The 23044-nt window shown below is 39.9% G+C and overlaps 1 protein-coding gene across 2 annotated transcripts in view; it reads left to right on the top strand.

Annotated features, from left to right (window-relative positions):
• The window catches only part of LOC104598797 (uncharacterized), a 75056-nt gene that overhangs the window by 50844 nt on the left and 1168 nt on the right, over positions 1-23044 (top strand). For both annotated transcript variants that reach the window (XM_088899975.1, XM_010261022.3), the window contains 6 exons: positions 21001-21215; positions 21325-21439; positions 22277-22408; positions 22501-22608; positions 22744-22853; positions 22929-23030. In XM_088899975.1, the coding sequence (XP_088756101.1) occupies positions 21001-21215; positions 21325-21439; positions 22277-22408; positions 22501-22608; positions 22744-22853; positions 22929-23030 (782 nt within the window). The remainder of the gene's footprint in view (positions 1-21000; positions 21216-21324; positions 21440-22276; positions 22409-22500; positions 22609-22743; positions 22854-22928; positions 23031-23044) is intronic.

Raw genomic sequence — 23044 nt, forward strand, 5'->3', positions numbered from 1 at the left:
TTGTTTTCCACACACTCATTTGCAATTAGAATGCTGTCCACAATTTGTCTTCCTTTTACAAAAGCAAATTGGTTTGGGGAAATTAGATCTTCTAGGACTTCTTTAAGTCAGAAGAAAAGCAACCTTTTGAAATGAAAGGACTGTTTAAAATATTGCAGAAAATTGATTGAAAATAGCAAAAATCAGATTTCAAGAAGAGAGAAGAGGAAGAAGAAGGTGGCTGCAATAAGGGTTCAGAGAGAGATCGAACATCATCTCCTCTTACACCCCTATCCCCATTTCATTAACTTAAACTTTAATAATTTATAGGGAGGCCCCTGGTTGGGCAGAAAATAAAAATGTAACATAAGAGAAATAAAGGCCCAAATTAAGGCCCATTACAACAAAGAACATAAAAAGATAAAATGAACAAACAGCCTATGGGCCATTCGGCCGATCTTCTCTACACCCCCTCAAGGTGAGCATAGATGTCAATCATGCCAAGTTTGCCAGTATCATGCTGAAGTTTAGCCTTGGGAATGCCCTTGGTGAGGAAATCAACTAACTGTCCTTCAAAAGTGATGAAAGGTAGACACACTTCTCTAGAAGCCACTCTTTATCAAATGAAGTGTCTGTCAACTTCAATATGTTTGGTTCTGTCATGTTGCACTGGATTGTGATTAATGTATATGGCAGCCTGATTATCACAATACAACATCAATGGCTTATCATGCTCAATACCCAGTTCCCCCATCAAGGATCGAAGCCACAACAGTTCAGAAACTCCATGAGCCATGTCTCTTTATTTAGCTTCGGTTGAAGATTTGGCAACAACCGATTGTTTCTTGCTTCTCCAAGAGACAATATTACCTGTTACCAAGCTACAATATCCAGAGGTAGATCTTCTGTCATTAATATGTCCGGCCCAATCAGCATCTGTGTAGGCTTCAAGATTCATATGACCATGCTTAGCAAATAGAATTCCCTTTCCCGGAGAACCCTTCAAATAACATAGAATTTGCTCTGTTTCTGCCATGTGAGTGTCCCTGGGAGCATGCATGAATTGACTAATGCAACTGATAGCATATGCAATGTCTGGCCGAGTCATGCATAGATAGAGAAGCTTCCCAAGTTGCCTTTGGAAGACTCCCTTATCTTTCAACAATGCTCCATCTGAGGCAGAGAGTTTATGACTCGTATCAATTGGAGTAGCAACTGATCTAGCACCCATCTTCCCTGTTTCAGAGAGCAAGCCAAGTACTTCCCTTATCTTTCCCCCAGATCTTTCATCTCAAACTCTGTATGAAGGAAATATTTAAGATCATTAATCCCTGATACATCATTACCAGTCATAACAATATCATCAACATACACAATCAGATAAACTGCCAAAGATCCTCTCCTCTTCACAAAGAGGGTATGATCAGATTGAGTCTATACATAGCCAAAGTTAACAAGGGCAGCCCTAAACCTTTCAAACCATGCTTTAGGGGACTGTTTAAGTCCATAAATAGATTTCTTCAGTTTGTAGACTTTCCCTTTCATATCTGTTTCATACATCCCTGGAGGAAGAGACAGCTGGTAAAGTGGCCAGTTTGAGTGTAGAGATAGCAGAACTCTCACATATGTCTCTGTATAACCTTTTGCAATCAGCCTAGCCTTGCACCTTTCAATGGTGCCATCAACATGATATTTGATGGAGAAAACCCACTTACAACCTACTGGTTCCTTCCCTTCAGGTAAATCAATCACTTCCCAAGTGTCATTCTTGTGCAGGACATCAATTTCTGTTCTCATAGCATCCCTCCATTCTGGAATAGTAAGAGCTTTTGACACAAACCTAGGTATTGGGTTAGAAGCAACAGAAAAAAGGTAGCCAAAATATGAAGGAGAGAGCAAACTATAAGAAAAGTGTTTGGAAATGCAATGTGCAGTACACTTCCTTTTTCTTTTCCTGATAGCAATAGGGATATCAAGGTCTAGAAAGGATGGCTCCAAAGGGGTTGTATCAGTACCTGTTGTCTCTTATATGACTAGAAGTGCAAGAGGTTCATGTGGTGTAGGGGAAACAATTTGCTCACTTCTAGTTCTTTGCCATTGGTACAACCTGGAATTAAAAAGAGGACGGGGAGGTAATGGAGGAGGGATAGGAACATTGTAATGAGAATGAGATGACTGATCCTCCCTTGACTCATTTGAAGGAGAGGTGTCTCAAAAAAAGGCTCAACTGGGATAGGAAGGGGGAGAGCAAACAACTGTGACAGATTCTCCCCCTTTGGACAATGCCTCTCCCGAGAAAAATCATAAAAAGAAGAAAGCTCATCAAAGGTGACATCCATTGAGACATACCGAGTTCCAGTCTTCGGATCAAAACAACAATAACCCTTTTGTTTGGGGAATAACCAAGGAAAATACACTTATGGGCTCTTGGTTCAAATTTATGTCTCTGGACACTTGAGATATGTACATAACAAGTGTAGCCAAAGACACGAAGTGGAATAGGTAAATGATCCTTGCCCGGATGAAGAAGACTGAAGGTAGACTTAAACCCCAAAATCCTGGATGACATACGGTTGATTAGGTAGGTTGCAGTGAGAACAACATCACCCCAAAATTTTGTAGGGACATGTGAGACAAATAGGATACTTCTTGCAACTTCAACAATATGCCGATTTTTTCTTTCAACAACTTCATTCTGTTCTGGGGTCCTAACACAAGAGCTTTGGTGAATAACCCCCAAATCAGTGAGATAATAGGTTATGTTTTTCTCAAAATATTCTTTTGCATTGTCGGATCTGAAAATTTTAATTCTGGTATCAAACCGTGTTAGAACAAATTCATGGAATTGCCTCACAAGTCTGGAACCTCATCACGAGATTTCATAAAAAATATCAAAGTGAATCGTGAAAAATCATCATTGAACAAGATAAAATATTTGTAGCCATTCATAGAAGGTAAGTGGTAAGGCCCCCACACATCAGTGTGCATAATATGGAATGGTGAATATCTTTTATTACTCAAAGGATAACTGCTTCTACAATGTTTTGACAACTCACAAGACTCACAATGAAGACTGGACAAATTAATTCCCTTAAATAGTTCTGGGAATAAACGACTTAATGTTGAAAAAGATGATCCAAACTGTTAGTGGTGTTAGTGAAGGGGTATTTCAGTCTTTGTACTTGTTGAGAATGCTGATGTGTACTGTTATGTTAGTTCGAGTGCCTCTTACTTAAAGAAGGGCACTCAAGTCTTTTTCAATAAGTCAATAATATAATAATAGGTCTGGCCGAATCAAGGGATTAACTTTTTTCCCTAATTCGAACCAGCCTTTCTCTCTTTTCTCTCTTCTCTCTTTTCTTCTTTCCTCTCCTACTTCTTGCTGTCTACTTTACTCTACAGTCAACGAACAAGACAGAATTCTATGGCAGGTCAAACTTCAACATGGTATCAGAACTAGGTTCACCAAATCAGACTTGCTAGAATTCTGCCTTCTGCGCATTCGAATTAGGGTTTCACTTGGGGTTCTCAGTTGTGAGTTGGAGACTGGGAAAAGGGCTGAAAAGGAGTGATCGCCCTCTTCCCTAGGAGGTCTCTATGCCTCCGATTGTGTCGTTGGTGATTGGTTGCTGTGGTTTCTAAGCCCTAGTTAGGGCTGGTACGTGTGGTGCAGTGGTGTCTCAGCCCTTCGTATGGTTGGCCTTCAGGCGATGAGGTAAAGTTTTTTTTATATATTTTTTTTTGTTATGGAATACATGAGAGGTGTAGTACAGTTCGCATGATGGGTTCTCAGATTGCAGTATGCTAGGGTTTATGCTAGGGTTTATTCTGGTTTGTGTGTGATTCGAATGGCAATTGTGTCTACTTAATGGTGAAGCTTCCTATAGTTGTGGATTAATGTTGGTGGTGTTACAAGTGTGGTTTTCAGCTTTTGATATCGCTGAAATCAGTGTGTAGACCTCGGTGAGTAGGGGTTGTGGTGTTGTAGTTTTCAACATTTAATACTGCTGAAATCAGTGTACAGACTTCGGTGAGTAGGGTTTGTGGTGTTGCAGTTCTCAGCTGTTGAAATCAGTGTGCAGATTTCGATGAAGTGTCTGTGTGTAGTGTGCAGTGTGTAGTGCTCCTAATTCAGTGCTCAGAATTAAGGGAGTTCGGCAATGGCAGATAACAGTGATAGTAAACCTAGTGTCATGATATCTACTGACTACCTGAATGTCCAAATGACCTCCATTAAACTGAATGGAGAGAATTATGTCCCTTGGGCCAAGTCTGTAGAGGTTTTTCTGAAGGCGAAGAAGAAAGTGAAGCATATAAGAGAGGAGAAACCCCCCGCTAATTCTCAGGAGTATGAAGACTGGGAACAGGAAGATGCACAGATCATTACATGGTTGTGGAACAGTATGGAACCCAAAATCAGTGTGAACTTCATGTTTCTTGACACAGCCAAAGAGGTGTGGGATCATGCCAAGAAACTGTATTCAGGTCAGGATAATACCACTAGGGTATATCAACTGTATCAGGAATACTTCAATCTGCAACAGGGAAATCAGAGCCTTGAGGAGTACTATGCCAATGTGAGGAATATCCGTAATGAGTTAAATGTCTATCATCCTCTCACTTCAGATGTCAAAGTTCAACAGCAACAGCGAGAGCAGCTTGATGTAACACGGTTTCTGGTGGGGCTGAAGTCTGAGTATGAACCAGTACGAGCCCAGATACTAGGGGGATCTGCTCTTCCATCTTTAGAGGAGGTGTTTGCTCGTCTTCGGAGGGCTTCCATTGGATCTATGGACTCTAATGTCTCCGATAAATCAGCATTTGCAGTGTCAAGAGGCCGAGGTGGCAGAAGTGGGACTCGAGGAACCCAGCCTGGCAGGAGTGGTAGTGGTGGATCTACACACATCCGTGGTGGTGGTCGTACTGGAGGCAGAGATTCAGGGGGAGCTCGTGGTAGAGGACGTGGCTCGGGTCCACGGAAGTGTACTCACTATGGTTTGGATGGACATACCATTAACTACTGCTATGACTTACATGGTCCTCCCTCGACGTGGGCCAACCATGCCATGACTAGTGACACCAGTTTCAGCCCTACACAGGAGAAACGGTCAGCTGACCCGATGCCTTCTACTCCCTCAGATGGTCCAGGCAAGGAGATGGTGAGTGTTCCTCGTGATGAGTATGAGAGGTTTGTTCAATCCAAGTCGCAGCAGAACACAGCTTCCTTTGCACACTCAGGTATGGCTTGTTTGGCATCCACACCCAACCCCTGGATTATTGACTCTGGAGCCTCCGATCACATGACGGGAACTCCAGGTGTGTTTTCATCTCTCACTCATTGCTCAACATCACAATCTGTTACCCTTGCTAATGGCTCCACGTCATCTATCTGTGGTGTTGGTAATGTTGACCTAGACCCTGTATCCCTATCCTCTGTTTTATATGTACCTAAGCTTCCATTTAATCTTATGTCTGTTAGTAAGCTGACCAAATCACTTAAGTGCTCCATCACTTTTTACCCTTCTATGTGTGTTTTTCAGGATCTCAAGACGGGGATGAAGATTGGTGGAGGGCATGAAGCCGGTGGACTGTATTATCTTGATGGTGGTGGACGAACGTCAACGGCTCTTCAGTCATCCATTTCTCCTCTCCAGTGGCACTGTAGATTTGGTCATCCTTCGCTGAAAGTGTTGCAGTCCTTAGTCCCTTCATTGAGTCAACTTTCTGTTTTAGATTGTGAGTCTTGTCAATTTGGGAAACACCATCGTGTTCCCTTTCGTTCTAGGGTCGATAACCGTGTGTCGAGTCTTTTTTCTTTAATTCATTCAGATGTTTGGGGTCCTTATAAAGTGATGTCATATAATGGATACCGATATTTTGTTATTTTTGTTGATGACTGTTCAAGAATGACGTGGCTCTATTTAATGAAAGAAAGAAGTGAATTATTTTCCATCTTCCAGAAATTTTATGCTGAGATCCGCAATCAATTTGGTGTTCACATCAAAATTTTCCGTTCTGATAATGGTCGTGAATACTTGTCCTCATCTTTTCGAGAATACTTGGACCACCATGGGATTATACACCAAACTTCATGTACCTATACTCCGCAACAAAATGGGGTTGCTGAGAGAAAGAACCGCCATTTTGTAGAAACGGCACGCTCCCTCATGCACCACATGAATGTTCCCAAAACTTTTTGGAGCGATGCAATGCTCACCTCTTGTTTCTTAATTAATCGGATGCCCACGTCTATCCTTGATGGTCGTTCTCCTTTTAGTGTCTTATTCCCCAACATGTCTCCGTTTCCGCTTTCTCCTCGGGTATTTGGGTGTGTCTGCTTCGTTCATAATCCGAGTCCCGGGACTGACAAGTTAGATGCACGTTCCCTGAAGTGTATCTTCCTTGGTTATTCCCGAACTCAGAAAGGGTACAAGTGTTATCATCCTAGTTCTCGTCGTTCCTTGGTATGTGCTGATGTTACATTCTTTGAGTCTACTCCGTTCTTCGTGGGGTCCGGTGCTGCTGCTTCCCCCACATCACCACCTCCTCTTCCTCTTCCTGTGGCTGATCCACCTCCTTTGGTTCCAGTCATGCCTACGTCCTTGCCTCCGGTGCCACCATTGGTTGACCGTCCACCCATCCGTCACGTGTATACACATCGCCCACGTGTACCGGCTGCAGCTCCTCCAGCTTCATCACCGTCGACAGATCCAGCTCCAGCTTCGACACCAGCCTCCGACCTAGATCTTCCTATTGCCTTACGGAAAGGTAAGCGTACTTGCACCCTTCACCCTATTTCCAATTTTGTTTCACTTACCCACCTCTCCGCTTCCCATCGCCAGTTCATATCTTTGTTATCCTCCGTGGTTGTTCCTAAGGATGTCCAGGAAGCCCTTACCTCTCCAGAGTGGTGCCGTGCTATGGAAGAAGAGCTCTCTGCTTTGCATCATAATCACACTTGGGATCTCACCGCTCTTCCTCCTGGGAAGCAGGCTGTCGGTTGTAAGTGGGTGTATAGTGTTAAGTACTTGCCAGATGGTCGTGTTGAGCGCCTGAAGGCGCGGCTGGTTGCCAAAGGGTACTCCCAAACCTATGGCATTGACTACACGGAGACGTTCTCCCCGGTTGCTAAGATAGGATCAGTTCGTGTCGTCATCTCCCTTGCAGCTATGTCTGGTTGGCCTCTCCATCAGCTCGATATCAAAAATGCCTTTTTGCATGGGGATTTGCTCGAGGAGGTCTACATGGAGCAACCACCTGGGTTTGTTGCTCAGGGGGAGGATGGTAAGGTATGTAGACTTAAGAAGGCTATTTATGTACTTAAACAGTCCCCTCGAGCATGGTTTGGTAGGTTCAGTGAGGTGGTCAAGAAGTTTGGTCTGAAACAGTGCCAAGTTGATCACTCTGTCTTCAGTCTTGACTCTTCGGCAGGTAAAATAATATTGGTGGTGTATGTGGATGATATCGTTGTGACTGGGAATGATAAAATGGGCATTGACAGATTGAAGGCATTCCTACAGGAACACTTTCAGACAAAGGACCTTGGCAAGTTGAAATACTTTTTGGGCATAGAGGTAGCAAGATCTAAGCATGGCATTAATTTGTGCCAGAGGAAATATGTGCTTGATTTACTGGAAGAAACAGGATTGTTGGGTACTAAACCGGCTGAGACACCTATGGAAACAAATACGAGGCTGAGCAGTGATATAGGTGAAGTGTTTGAAGAGCCTGGCAGATACCGACGACTTGTAGGCAAACTAAACTATCTAACCATTACTCGGCCAGATATTTCATTTGCGGTTAGTGTGGTGAGTCAGTTCATGCAGAAACCTTTGGTCCCACATTGGAATGCAGTGCTAAGGATTGTGAGGTATCTGAAAGGAGCTCCTGGTCGTGGTTTGCTGTACAGAAGTGGTGGAAAACTGGTAGTAGAAGGATACACCGATGCTGATTGGGCAGGTTCTATGTCTGATAGACGATCTACCACAGGCTATTGCACCTTTCTGGGGGGTAACCTGGTAACATGGAAAAGTAAGAAGCAAACAGTTGTGGCAAGAAGCAGTGCAGAAGCGGAATATAGGGCCATGGCACATACTGCTTGTGAACTAGTGTGGCTGAGGAACCTTCTACAGGAGATAGGATATGACATCAGTACTCCAATGAAGCTCTACTGTGACAATCAGGCAGCGGTTCATATCTCTTCCAATCCAGTGTTTCATGAAAGAACCAAGCACATCGAAGTTGACTGTCATTTTGTGAGAGAGAAGGTGCTGAATGGGGTGATAGAAACTGCATATGTTAGTACGGGAAACCAGTGGGCAGACTTGTTTACAAAAGGCTTGAGTCGGGGGAGAGTGGACTACATATGTAACAAGCTGGGATTATATGATATATACTCACCAGCTTGAGGGGGAGTGTTAGTGGTGTTAGTGAAGGGGTATTTCAGTCTTTGTACTTGTTGAGAATGCTGATGTGTACTGTTATGTTAGTTCGAGTGCCTCTTACTTAAAGAAGGGCACTCAAGTCTTTTTCAATAAGTCAATAATATAATAATAGGTCTGGCCGAATCAAGGGATTAACTTTTTTCCCTAATTCGAACCAGCCTTTCTCTCTTTTCTCTCTTCTCTCTTTTCTTCTTTCCTCTCCTACTTCTTGCTGTCTACTTTACTCTACAGTCAACGAACAAGACAGAATTCTATGGCAGGTCAAACTTCAACACAAACGAAAATGACATAACTTGACTCGACTTACAAACTCTGAGATGTAGATCCAAAAGCATAATTTCTAGGTTGTCCATGGCTCTGTCCAGGAGTGTCCAACAGATATATTCCATTCGCCTCATGGACACTTCTAATCAAATTTCTGAGACTCCAGATCCTGAAAAACATCATAGGAAGGAAAAAATGTTACACAACAGTTCAAAGACTTAGTTAGGCTGCTTACAATTAACAAATTTGTATTTAGTTTGGGTACATGAAGAGCAGAAGGAAGTACCGAGGGATCTGTAGCCTTGATGGTTCCCTTGCCAGAGATATGAGCAAGAGAGCCATCGGCTAGGGTGATTTTGTCACGGCTAGGGAGTAAATCATAAGAAACAAACAAAGTGGAAAGGCTGGTCATATGATCAGAAGCACCATAATCAATAATCCAAGGGATCCTACGATTACCTGAGATAGTTGCATGATTGGCAGAAGTCTGTATACCTGAATGAGCAAATGCAGAAGAGTTTGAATTTCCTGGAGGGTTGGAAGAAGAGGCCAGGCCTTCTAGGTGACTGATCATCTTTTCAAACTTCTCATACTCTGCCTTCATAGCTGCTAACTGCTCACTAGCAGTCTTCTCTTTAGTTAGACATCTGTCACTATCTGGACCAGCAGCAATATTGGCAATCCCTGCCTTCATATTATCAGACTTCTTTTGAAAATGAAGAGGAAGAAGCTTCGGATACAATTTCCAACACTTGTCTTTAGTGTGTTTTGGTTTCTTACAGTACTCACAAATGATTTCTTTCTTCCTTGAACCAACTGGATTTCCTGTAACTCCCTTAGGTTTCACTCTCATATTAGCAAAGTGATCATTTCGACCACCCCCTTGAATTTGGACTAGTCTCCCACTTTCTTTACTACTTACCAAGGCATAGGCTTGAGACAGTGAAATGCTATCCTTGGATAAGATATTCTGCTTTGTGATGTCATATTTTGGGTTCAGCCCTGTCAAAAACTCAAACACTTTGTTTCTCTCAACAAGTTACCTGTAGGTCTCGGCATCATTAGTGGTTTCCCAGGCTACAACTTCTATCAAATCAATTTCTTGCCATAGAGACCTCAGTATTGATAAATAAACAGCTAAAGGTTTCTCTCTCTGTCTCAAATTCTTTACATCACTCTTTAGCTTGTATGCCCTAGCTACATTCAATTTCTGGGAATAGGTTTCAGCAACACTATTCCAAATTTCCTTTGCTGAATTCATCCACAAATAGTGTTGACTAATCTAAGGTTGCATTGAGTTCATAAGCCATCCAATTACAGTATAATTTTCTTGCATCCATTTTTCATCGGATGGGTCATCTTTCAGGGGAGCCTTTTAGCTCCAAGGGATAAAACTCCATTTGCCTCTATTGCAGATATGAATTTTTACTGATTGTGACCATGCCAGATAATTAGTTCCATCTAGTATGACTGTGGTCATAGCCAGTAGAGAGTCCACAAAGGCTCCCAAAACCTGTCCGGATTCAGCAACATGCTTGTTTTCAACTTCTGAAGGATCCATCTTCTTAAAAAACTTCAAAAAGAACTTCTAATAACTTTCAATAACAATCAATGAAGGCAGAAGAAAAAATGTGTTGTGAGTCATCTCTATGACGCCGTACCTGCTAAATGCGTCACACCCGGAACCCGGGAGAAATAGAGAAAACTCAGTCGGACCTTGTAGACTTCACAGAACACCAAGCAACTTGAATCAATCTTGAAGATGAAGAATAAGTCTTCCAGTCAATGAGCGCCCAGGTCAAACTCCTTGTGGGGCCCGCAATCAGATTTGTCAAAAAAAATTAGGGTTTCGAGCAACACACTTGAAACTGTCAGGAGGACGACAAAACCAGTCCCCTTCTCTCCAGAAACCACTAACAACTGGGCCGAAACAGGTTTCTTTAACTATTCATCCGATTCAGTTCTCCATACACTTAAGAGCCTGCTCTGATACCAAGAAGAATAACAACATTTTGAAATGAAAGGACTGTTTAAAATATTGCAGAAAATTGACTGAAAGTAGCAGAAATCAGGTTTCAAGAAGAGAGAAGAGGAAGCAGAAGGTGGCTTCAATAAGGGTTTAGAGAGAGATCGAACATCATCTCCTCTTGTCTTCTCAGTAAACAAGAAAGTAAAAGATTGGGAGAGACTAGGTGAAGAAGTCCAAGAAATATTGAAGACTATAGAGGTGTTGCAGATTTCTCCCTTTGACGATCACAAGGCTGTAGTGTATTTTCAGGGGATTCCTCTGGATTTTGCTACTGTTTCGGCTGTAACAGAGCAAGGTGTGGTGGTGTTGGAGAAATGGAAATCTTTATGCAATGTACAATTGGTAGAACCCACAAAACTTATCAATCTGAAAATTTTTGGGTTGCCTTTCCATCTATGGAAGATGGAGGTATTCAGGAAAGTTGTGAAGCTATGTGGAGGCGAGATGTTTTCCTTTGATGCTTCCAACTTGAGTGCCGTGCAGATTAATGTAGCTGGAGCAAAGCCAGAGCTTATCCCAAGGTCTTTGGATTTAACTTCAGATAATGTAGAACTTAGGGTTTGGATTGCAACTTCTACAGAAGCTAGATGGTGGAGATTGGGGAGGATGGGGAAGACGAAGATGACATAGCCTTCAAGGTTCAAGTTAACACTGGGAAGGAAACTGTAAAAGCAAGGGATAGGAAAGCAGCACCCCAGTCTTCCACTTTAATTGGCAAATCAGAGGATCGGACTAGGACTTTTGCTCAGGTAGTAACATCCAAAGGTGGAGAAGGTTTGTCAGAAGGCTTTTTGAATTTGAACAAGTGTCCAAAGGTGGGGACAGGTGGAGGTAGACTGGAACAACAACCAGGTGGATTGTCATTTGATATGGCCCAGGCCTGCAGTCAGGGAACCAATACTAAACTTTTAAAAAGACTGGGTCAGGTTCAAAATTATAAGGATGGGCCAACGGTAGAAGTGAGGGGTATTGGTGGGCCCAGTCTTAAACTTCAAGTGGATAGGCCTAGAAATAAGACTCCAATGACAAGTAAGCCCATAGATAAATCAGGTGACCACTTAAATAGGCACGTGAGGTGGAACAAGGTTCAAAAGACTATGGACATTCGCTGTGGTATATCTTCGTTCTCTTCAGATTGGTCTGCAACTGGCACGAAAGAAAAACGTTTGTCTGGTCCGACTTTAGCGTGGCAACCAAGATTGGTCTCTTACTCCACTAGCCCAGATAAACCTAATCCGAGATATAATCGCACGAGGTTATATGTTGTATGTTGAAGAGTCTCTGAAAGAGACCGGGTAAGTGTAGATGATGAATCTCTGAAAGAGGAGTTGTATGTTGAAGAGTCCAGTTATGGTAGTATACAGAGTAAATGTCGTTCAAGGTTTGGGGAGGAAGATGACCCAGGATTAAAGTTACTGTTCGAAGAAGAGGCTTGTACACTTCTAGGTGAGTTGGTTCGGTGTAGAAAGGAGTTTGAAAGAAAGAAAACAAGCTCAGGTGAGGAGAAAACCGAAACAGGGAGAAAAGGGGATTCAATCCTTTGTAAAGACTAGGGAATGGGTGCTTGTACGGTGTGTGTTGGCAATCTGGTTCCTCCAAGAAGAGCTATAAACTGCCCGCTTCCCACTGCAATCAATCCAGATCTTGATTTCGAGGGTCCTATTCCTAGTGAAAGTCAAACAAAAGGGGTTCAGGCTATTCCAACAACTCATATCGTGTCTTCTTTCTCCCAAGGTTTGGATTGTTTTCAGGTTCAGTTTTTGGTTACGAACTCTGCTTCCCCAAGTCCTGTGTGTGTCTGGCCTACAAGTGATTCCAACCCAGCTTTAAAGTCTGCCAATTCGTTTGATTCTGGACAAGTGACAGAGGTAGTGGGGGAGATAAATTTATAAGTAGAAGAGAGAGAACTAGGGGACAAAATTTGGGAGTTGATCTTGGAACTATTTAGAATCAGAATGGAAGAGGAGCTGAATGTGAAAGAGGGTAGGGTTGAGGAGGAGATTATTCAATTTCCCAATACAGTGGAAAATCAAAAGGACAACGGAAAAAGAAGAAGTAGGGGTCAGGTAAGAAACTAGAAGGAAATGAGAAGGTGGAAGAGTCTAGTAAGAAGGTAGGAGAGCTTTCTAAGAAGAGGAAGAAAAAGCTGAGTGAGGTGGAGAGGTTGAAGAGGGGGGTGGTTTATGATAAAGCGAGTGGGGTAGGAAGGATAGAAAAAAGGAGTAAAGTGGGTGGTTTGGTTGGGGCTACCTGAAATGTTTGTCCATGAAGTTAATAAGCTGGAATATAAGAGGTTTGGGGAGTTCAAAGAAAAGGCGAGTGATCAAAGACTTCTTGAGAAGAGAAAAGCCAGATGTGGTCTTAATACGAGAATCAAAATTGTCTGAGGTGGACAAGAAATGGGTGAGGAGCATTTGGTCAACAAGAAATTTGAGTTGGGCCTTTGCACAATCGTGGGGAGCTTTAGGGGGAATTATTACTTTATGGAGAAATGAAGACTGGGAGTGTGAAGAAGAATTAATTGGGAACTTCTCGGTGTCAATAAAATTGAAGAGAAAGGAAGATGGGTGGGCTTGGGTGCTAACTAATGTCTATGGTCCAACCTCTTATAGGGAAAGGGAAGGTTTCTGGGAAGAACTAGCAGCTGTTAGGGGTTTGTGGGATGGCCCTTGGTGTTTGGATGGGGATTTCAACGTAATAACCCTAGTCGTAGGATTACATCTAGCATGAGGAAGTTTAATCTCTTTGTGGAGAATTTTGCATTGCAGAACCTCCCTCTTCAGCAAGCAAATTTTACCTGGTTAAACTTCCAAGAAAACCCTACCTGTTGTCGATTGGATAGGGTTCTCTTTATAGTGGATTGGGAAGCTGAATGGGGGATTTTTGGTGTTACAACATTGTGGAGACCTATTTCAGATCATTGCCCAATCAGGTTGTCTCAAGAAAGACTAGATGGAGGCCCGTGCCCTTTTAGGTTTGAAAACATGTGGTTACTTCATATAGAGTTTCTAGCTAAGGTAAAAGAATGGTGGGAAGTGGACTAAGTGGAATTCCGATGGAAGGGGTATAGGTTTTACAAGAAACTACAACTCTTGAAAGCTAGACTAAAGATTTGGAATAAAGAGGTTTTTGGTAGATTAGAGCGAAGGAAAGTGGAAATCAGTCAGAGAGTGCAGGAGCTAGATGGACTAGAAGCTGAAAGAAGGCTGGGGGAAGAGGGTAGGGTGGAAAGATGGAATTTGAAACAAGAATTGGAAGATCTTCTTAGGGAGGAGGAGATAAGTTGGAGGCAAAAATCCAGGTGCAAATGGCTTAAAGGAAGGGAACATCAATACAAGGTTTTTTCATTAGTCAGCAAATGGGAGGAGAAGGAAGAATTATGTTTCAAAATTGGGGTGGGATGGGCAATTGCTGACAAGGGAAGATGATATAGCTCAAGCTTTGGTTAATCACTTCAAATTATTGTATGACAACCCAGGGAGACCTAGTGAGAGCTTAGAGGACTTGGAGTGGAGGGTGGAAGGTAGTGTCTTATTGGAATCTTTGGAAAGAAGATTTGAGGCCCAAGAAGTGCGAAATGCAATCTTCTCCATGGATGGAGCTAAAGCTCCTGGGCCTGATGGTTTTTTGATGGCCTTCTATCAAGATTGTTGGGAGATAATTAGAGAGGATTTGTTGGAGGTTTTTGAAGAGTTCTATGAGAGAGGCAAATTTAACTCGGGAGCAAATGCAACTTTTATTGCCTTGGTTCCTAAGAAGAAGGACGCTCTCCAACCAAAGGATTTCAGACCTATAAGCCTGGTGGGAAGCATGTATAAGATCATCTCTAAGGTCCTAGCGCTAAGATTAAAAAAGATCCTTCCGTCTCTAATCTCACTATATTAAGGGTTCTTTGTAGAAGGAAGACAAATTGTAGATCAAATACTTATTGCCAATGAATGTGTTGAGGTGAAGGGGAGGAGAAAGGAAAAGGGGTTGGTTTGCAAATTGGATCTTGAAAAGGCATATGACATGGTGGACTGGGACTTTTTACTAGAGGTTCTTAAGCGGAGAGGGTTTGGGGAGAGATGGTGCAGTTGGGTAAAGGGATGCATTTCTTCATGTCATTTCTCAATATTGGTGAATGGTGTAGCTAGGGGTTTCTTTCCTGCAAAGAGGGGTATTAGGCAAGGAGATCCATTGTCTCCATTCCTCTTTACCCTAGTAGCTGATGTGTTGAGTGCCATGATTTGGAGGGCCAATGCTAACAATTTGATAAGAGGTTGGAGGATTGGTACGGAAGAGGTGGTGGTCACACACTTACAATTTGCAGATGGCATCATCTTGTTTTGTGAAGGGGAGGAAGGGGAATTACGGAACTTAAAGAGTCTAGTGCTTCAATTTGGAAGGAAGTCCAATCTTAAAGTGAACTGGGGAAAAAGTTGTGTGGCAGGGCTCAATCTATGGGGAGAGGAGGTGGATTCCCTAGCTAGGATTTTGGTGTGTGAAGTGGGGGGCTGGCCTTTACAATATTTGGGGCTACCACTGGGAGGGAACCTAATGGTTGAGAGTTTTTGGTACCCTGTAATTGAAAGATTCTCCAAGAGGTTAGCAAATTGGAAGAGGAATTACATCTCTTTAGGGGGTAGGATAACCCTAATCAAGTCAACCTTAGCCAACCTGCCAGTTTGTTTCCTGTCTACCTTTAGAGTACCAATGAAAGTAGCTAACCGGTTGGAGAAGATAATGAGGGATTTCTTGTGGGAACCAGGGGATACTGAGAAGGATCACTTAGTGAAGTGGTAGGTGGTTTCTAAGAGTAGGGATGATGGAGGCCTTGGGTTAGGAAATATAAGATTAAGAAACATGGCTTTGCTGGGGAAATGGATTTGGAGACTACCGATGGAATAGGTCAGACTTTGGTTTAGAGTGATTGTTAGTATTCATGGATTGGCAGATAACGGCTGGGATGCAAGACTCGACCTTGGGGCTTCTCAGTGTTCTCCTTGGAAAGCTATTCAAGGTATTTTGCCTCTTATGCTTCCTTATTTCAAATATGATGTTTGCGCTGGAAATAAAGTCTTGTTTTGGGAAGATGTTTGGGTTGGTGAAAACTTCCTTAGAGATAGATTTCCTTCTATTTACTCCTTGTCTGAAAACAAAAGAAAAGTGATCTCTTCAGTGTTTGTTGATAACTCCCGGGATTTGGGCTTGAGAAGAGGTCTAAGGGATTCTGAAATGGGGATGGTTGATGATTTGACCACTCAGTTAGGGGAAGTCTTTCTTGATCAGTCCTGTAGAGATAGCAGAATTTGGAAACCTTCCCCTTCTGGTTTTTTCAATTGCTCTTCTTTCTATAACATTTTGCTTCAGACCTCTAACCTTGTAGGGAACTTTCCTTCAAAGGAGGTGTGGGGTAGCCCTGTACCCCCTAAAATTCAGGCCTTTTGTTGGGAAGTGGTACTCCAAAAAATCAACACCTTGGATTTATTGCAGAAAAGAGGCCAAATATGTGCCTCTCCCCCCATGTTTGTTGCCTCTGTTTGGGTTCTGGTGAGACAATTTCACATTTACTAATCTCATGTCCCTTTGTGTTCTTTATTTGGTCTTGGTTCTCTTCTCTCTTTGGCTGCAAGTGGACTCCCTCGTCAAGCGCGGTGAACCTCTTTGATCCAACTTTTTACAGGCAACCAGCGGTTCGTGGAAGGATTATGTGGAGAGCCACTAGAGCTGTGTATTGTGGTCAGTGTGGGAGGAAAGAAACAATAGGATCTTTAAAGGCAGATGTAGATCCAAGGAAGAGGTTGTGGAAGGAATGACTACTAAGGTTATCCATTGGTTGAAATCCTGTGATCTTTTTAAGGATTTCTCAGTTGAAGACATTTATAGAAGTTGGGGTATTGTGGCATCTACTACTACTTCCAAAGCTTTGATACAGGAAGTTTGGTCCCCACCAGCACAACAAAGGGTGAAACTGAACTTTTTGATGGAAGCTCTATAGGTAATCCAGGCCCATCTGGTATAGGAGGCGTTTTCAGAGATGATGAAGGCAAGATAATGGCTTTGTTTTCAGGTCCAGTAGGAGTTGGAGATTCCTTAAGAGCAGAAATCTTGGCACTACATCAAGGTGTAAAACTGGCCAAACAGTTGGGGCTACAGCAGATTGAGATAGAGGGAGACTCCAAGTTGGTAATTGGGTGGATGCAATCAGGGCAGCTGGGAATTTGGCAATATAGACAGCTGGTAAGGGAAATTCTTAGCATAACAAGGGAGGTGGGTGTTTGGTTCAAGTGGGTATGGAGATCAGCAAATGGTTTTGCTGACGCCCTAGCAAAACAAGGGACTGTAAGGGAGAGTCTTTTTTGGGCAGTGCGGTAATGTTTGATGTTTATTGGATCAACCTTTTCTAATAATGGTTGAATTCTGTATTTAAGGTTAATTTATCTATAATGAAAGTTATCGTTTCTGATCCAAAAAAAGGCATGTTCTCCTAAAAGCAGTGGGGGATTAGGACTTTGACCTATTAGAATGATGAACATGCTCTCCTCAGTAAATGATTGTGGAGTTTGGGAGTAGGATCGAGACATTTGGAGAGGAATTATTTGTAACAAATTGCAGCAAATTGTAAGCACCTTCATAGATTGGGAAACATGGCATTCCTCGATATTATATGGATCAAGCTTGTGGATGGGCATTAAGCTTGTGGAGAGAAGTTTTTTAAAGGCACATTTGATTCAATCTAGGTGCAAAGGAATTTGGGGACAAATACAGTTTCTTAATTGATACACACACACTAGCCTTTCAGAATAATGAAACGTGCTGTTTTGTTTTGTTTTTTTTTTGTTTTGAGTGATTTTCCTATTTTTTTAGAATGCTTATAATTACTAGTTTAAAAAAATAATTAGTAGTTTCCTATTTTGTTTATGAAACTATTAGTTTGTATTAACTACCATTTTGTTCAGTTTATATTTCCAGATATCTTTTTTGTAATTTTCCTTGCTTATAATTTCTGGCTACTTAAGTTCTTTTCTACTGGGACTGTAATTCGAATGTAAGAAGTCTATAAGAAATGTAAAGGCTGCCCAGAAACAGTTTTCTGGGTTTACAGGGATCTTCTTAAGAAAGCTAATTGGCTCACAAGGAATATGTCAGCCAGATTTCAGTGGGTTAGCAGATCGGCAAATGCTATGGCTGATTCGAATGTAAGAAGTCTATAAAAGAGATGTAATGGCTGATTCTTTGGCTAAACAAGGGGTCTCAAGGATTGAATTATTTTGGGCTACCTTGTGATTGTATTCTGTCAAGAGTTTGGTTATGCTGTCACCTTTAAGGGGAGGTAACAGCCTGTGCTTCCTCTTAGGGTGAATGTACATTTCCTTTTCTTATTAATAAAATCATTACTCATTTATCAAAAAAAAATTGCCCATGGGGGGGTTGGATTTTGAGGAAATCTGTGGGTTCGTTATTATTATTTTTTTTCTATCTAGTTTTGATCATTTTGGGACAAAACCCACCAGGCCACCATAGAACTTTCAATCTTCAACCTTGTTTCACGAAGATAAATGCCAAACCTTGAGTTTACCTACTAACCAAATGCTATTTTTTAAAATTGGTCTTAGTCTCCTTTGCATGGCAAACCTTGAGTTCACTGTGTTGTCATAATAATCTCATTTTGTAAATATCTTTTGTTAAGTATGGGTAGTTCTGTAATTCTGGAAGATCTGAAGTCTTTTCTCTTCATGGAAAAGTGTTTGGCTGAACTTCCAAGGGTGGTGTTTGCAAGATCTTAGAACCTTGCTCAAGAAAGCAAATTAGGAAATGAAAAATATAAAAATATGGTAGCCTCTGATTATTCCAAACCAAGGGTGACATATTCATTTAAAAAACTGAGAGGACTCTTGTTCAATGGGCTGCAATTATATGCAATCTGGAGGGCTCAATTAAAATCAATTTAGGAATCAGTAACGAATGGGCTTCTGTATAATTTTAGATCAGTGTAATAGTTTCACAAGATCTACTTCATTGGACAAGCTGCAAACAATATTTGGTTTCATTCAAGAAATTGATGCATCATTTACATGCTTTTGTAGTAGTCTTGTGCATGGTTTCAAATGTCGCTAATGTCGCCCGACATATGTTGATGTCGAGGCTCACCGACATGAAAATGGATAGTAATATAAAAGTTACATTATTTCGGTCGACAAATCGCTCCAAATAACCAAAAAAAAGACAGTTTTTCCTATTATGTTGACAGGATGTCAATAATGTCAATAGGATGTCGACTAATGTACATTAATATAAATTATTCCATTAATAATTTCAATTTAATATTTCAAATAAAATATTAATAAAAAAGAATTAACAAAATATAAAAACAAAAGAATAAATTAATTACTTTATAATGTAAAACATAAAATATTTTTCAAGTAATAAAATTAGTATTTTTTAAAGTATTTATTAAAATCAGAAAATGTTTATTAAATCATATTCTACATTTAATATAAAAAATCAGAATAAATTTATTAAGTTTTATACTAAATCATAATTTATTATAAGTTTAGTATTAAAAATCATAATAAATTCATTAAGTTTTATAAGAAATCAGAATTTATCATAATCTTAATACTACAAAAAGGAGAAACAGTTTATTAAATTTATAATAAAACATAATGTATTATAACATTAATATTTAAAAAATCAGAATAAATGTATTTTTATTTACTAGTGTTAAATAAATATATTAGAATTTATAATAAATCATAATTAAAAATAAGAAAAGAAAATATCAGATAACCTTGTAAGAACATCAAAATGCATAATAAATCAGTAAATCACCATTTACTAATTTATTATTGATTTTAGTTTCTTATCTTTATATAATAATTGAGAATAAGATAATAGTCTAGAAATATGTATTAATGCTTCTTTTATCATTTTACAAAGTATCATTGCATATTCCCACATATTTCATAATATTTCCACAATGTCTCTAATTTTTACAATATTTCCCCTCAACATTTCTGACATATGTCCTATTTTGGTAAGCGACATTTCCTTCAACATCGACATTTTAAACCTTGGTCTTGTGATTCAATGATGGTTGAGGAAAATTTTCTCAACTTTGTCACTACCACTGATTTAAAAGGCACGCCTAGGTGCACCAGGCGTGTACCTTTTGAAAGTGCTGCACCTAGGACCTACCTAGCGCCTTAGCTCTGGAATCCCCTATTTGATAATGTTGTTCATTCATTAATCCTACTAAAATATCTTTTTAAAAAGCAATTAAAATTATTAAATCATCATTTTTTGCGTGAGAACTAAGAATTTAAAACCCTAACATGGACTTGTATGGGCTTGCCTCGAGAGGCGTTGCACAAAGGCGGCTCGTAGAATCAGGAATGTAATACGTTTTACATCACATTAGCTACTTGAAGTAATGCAATTGAGGAAAAAAAGAGATTGTGGGCTTTACATGATTGAAGATGTTTTATATATTTGATTTTATTTTTAAATTTTCATTTGGATATGCTTTACATGTTTTGTTTATGTATTTTAATTTTAGATAATAGGTTTTTTAAAACATTAATTTTAAAATTTAAGTTTATATTTCTTATCAATATTGTTTATTTTTTTTTGAATTTTTGGTGTTTTGTTTTTGAATTTTCTGACTTTATTTTTTGATTTTTTAACAATTTTTTGTATTTTTGCGCCTTGCACTTTTAAAACACTGGTGCCTTGAACTAAATGGTTCCAATGGTGTTGTTTGTGCTGCTCACTTTATTTAGTGGTTTGACTGGATGTCTCACTTTAAAATTTCTGGAAATCAATGTTCTACAAGTAGGTTTACTTAGGAATACTTACATCTATCAGTTAACATAGGTTTCTTCTGGTTTTTGTGCTGCTCATTTTCATATGTATGTTTTTAGATAGCTTTTCTAATTTTTCTATTGCTCCATAATATGCTATAATCCTTTCTCATCAGTTGTTTTGACTGGATGGCACTGTTAGGCAGTTCCATCTTGTATTTTTTATTACATGGCATGCTAAATTTTAAATAGTTTAATATGTTTACATGTCCATGATGTATTTTTGCATATGGTATCCGTTGAGTTTCGACATGCAAGGCATTGAATGCCCAGTTGAATTTGATTGTATTTTCTGGTCTGAATTGTTGTAAACTATTTCTACTTTCTAGTAAAATTAGCATTAAGAGCATTTAATAGATGGTTCTCTATATGATAGTTCTTATGCATTGACAATATTACATTGATTAACACATTCTTTTTTTCTTTCATTTTGTTGCAGAGAGACACTATTATAGAGATTTTCTATGAGAAACACTTGGATCATTTAATTGATCTTATAACATTATCATGCCCCTTGAAAGGTGCTGCAAAATGTAGTAAATCATCTGGCTCTGGTGGAAGGACTGAAAATCAAGCTGCTACAAAGCCTGAAATTTTATTAAACATCTGTGAATTGCTATGCTTTTGCGTTCTTCACCATCCGTACAGGATAAAGTAATTTTTAAAAATTTTGTGGGCACGATTTAACTATTCAGAATTGGTGTGGTGGTTCTGTTTTTTCAATGATACGCGCTTCTGACATGGTCTTGTTTTCTGTTTCTAGGTGCAATTTTCTCCACAATAATGTGATAGAAAAGGTCTTATTTCTAACTCGCAGAAAGGAAAAGTACCTAGTTGTTTCTGCTGTCCGATTTATGCGCACTATCATTTCTCGCAATGTGAGTGCTTGCATTCTAAATATAAGATGCACTCCATAAAGTGTACTAATGCATAGAAAACGATATTTGTAATTTTTTGCATTTAATTATCTTATTTCATTATGCATTGTGTGGTAGGAAAGTGTTGTTACTTGTGTGCTTCACATCTGAGTTGTGAACTGTCTGGTTTCACATGAGTGCCATTGAGGAATTAAATTAAGTTCTAGGATAGCAAATAAATACCATGTTCTGATGTGCAATATGTGTCAGCTTTGGATTGTGAAATCCTTCAGTTGGTTGAATTGGCATTGGATTATATTGTTGCTTTTTTTCTCTGGAGTTGGAAAAACTGTTGGAATGTGATTCTATATTGTTGCTTTTCCTTAATCCTTGTATTTTATATCCTCGTGACTTGATGTCATGCCACTGGGAAGGACCATTCCCCAGCTTGGTAGTCGTATCAAATGAAATCTGCAGTCCTCCTTTTCCTGTTCTGATTCAAGGGTTACTTAGACTACAGAGATTCTAGTGCATAAACCTTTAGTGCTAAGAATATTAATTAGGGTCAAACTAATTTACACGTTACATTATTTTATCAAATAAGAGAGAGAAGAAAATTCTTCATTCAGTTTATGTATAACCTCAGGATTGTCTTTGGTTTGAAAGAAAAGGTAAGGAGAGGAAGGGAAAGGTAGGGAACCCTGTACCAAGTATCCCTACCTTTCCCTATCTTTTCTTCCAAACCAAACACAGCCTAATATATATACTTTCGTTTCCTATTCTATCTACTGGACCAGCATTTGTGATAGACTCCTAAGCTATGGATGTGAGTTGTTTACTGAACTCGTGAATATGCAGGATGACCATCTGCTGCGGCATATTGTCAAGAATAATCTTCTAAGATCAATTGTAGAAGCTTTCATTAGTAACGGAAACCGTTATAATCTACTCAATTCTGCTGTTCTGGAACTGTTTGAGTATATTCGAAAGGTGCTTCTTTTTCTTATTCTACGCTCATTTTATGGTTCTCACAACTACAATTTGTTCTGCTAATATATATATATATATATGTTTTTATGCAGGAAAACCTCAAAATCTTAATTGCATACATAATGGATTCTTACTGGAATCAGCTAGCCAAATTTGATTACCTTGGATCTATTCAAGCACTGAAAATTAAATATGAGCAGGTGGATAACTATATTTTATGTATTTCTTTTTCACACACACATGCAGACGTATAGGTAGATGGATGAATAGATGGATATATAGACATACAAGCTTGACATTTAACAGCTCTTGTTATATGACATGTTATTTGTCAGTCCCTGGAGAGCTGTGAAACTAGAGGTCCTACTAATGTGGTTGACCCAAGAAAGCGAATTGATGAACGGGCTCTTGAGAAAGAAGAGGAGGATTACTTCAACGAGGACAGGTTACAACTTGTGAAGATAATATATGTTGTTTCCATTTTGAATTTTATCTCCACTGAGTCGTTTTTATTTGGCAGTGATGAAGAAGATACTGCATCTGCTCGCACATCACATGTCCATAGCCAACAAAGCCAACCTGGCTTACCCAATGGTGCCACCGTCAGTTACCCATTGCTGAGGTATTAATGTAGCC

This window comes from Nelumbo nucifera, chromosome 3 (genome assembly GCF_055504915.1).
Source record: "Nelumbo nucifera cultivar China Antique chromosome 3, China Antique-T2T, whole genome shotgun sequence".
Lineage (NCBI taxonomy): Eukaryota > Viridiplantae > Streptophyta > Magnoliopsida > Proteales > Nelumbonaceae > Nelumbo > Nelumbo nucifera.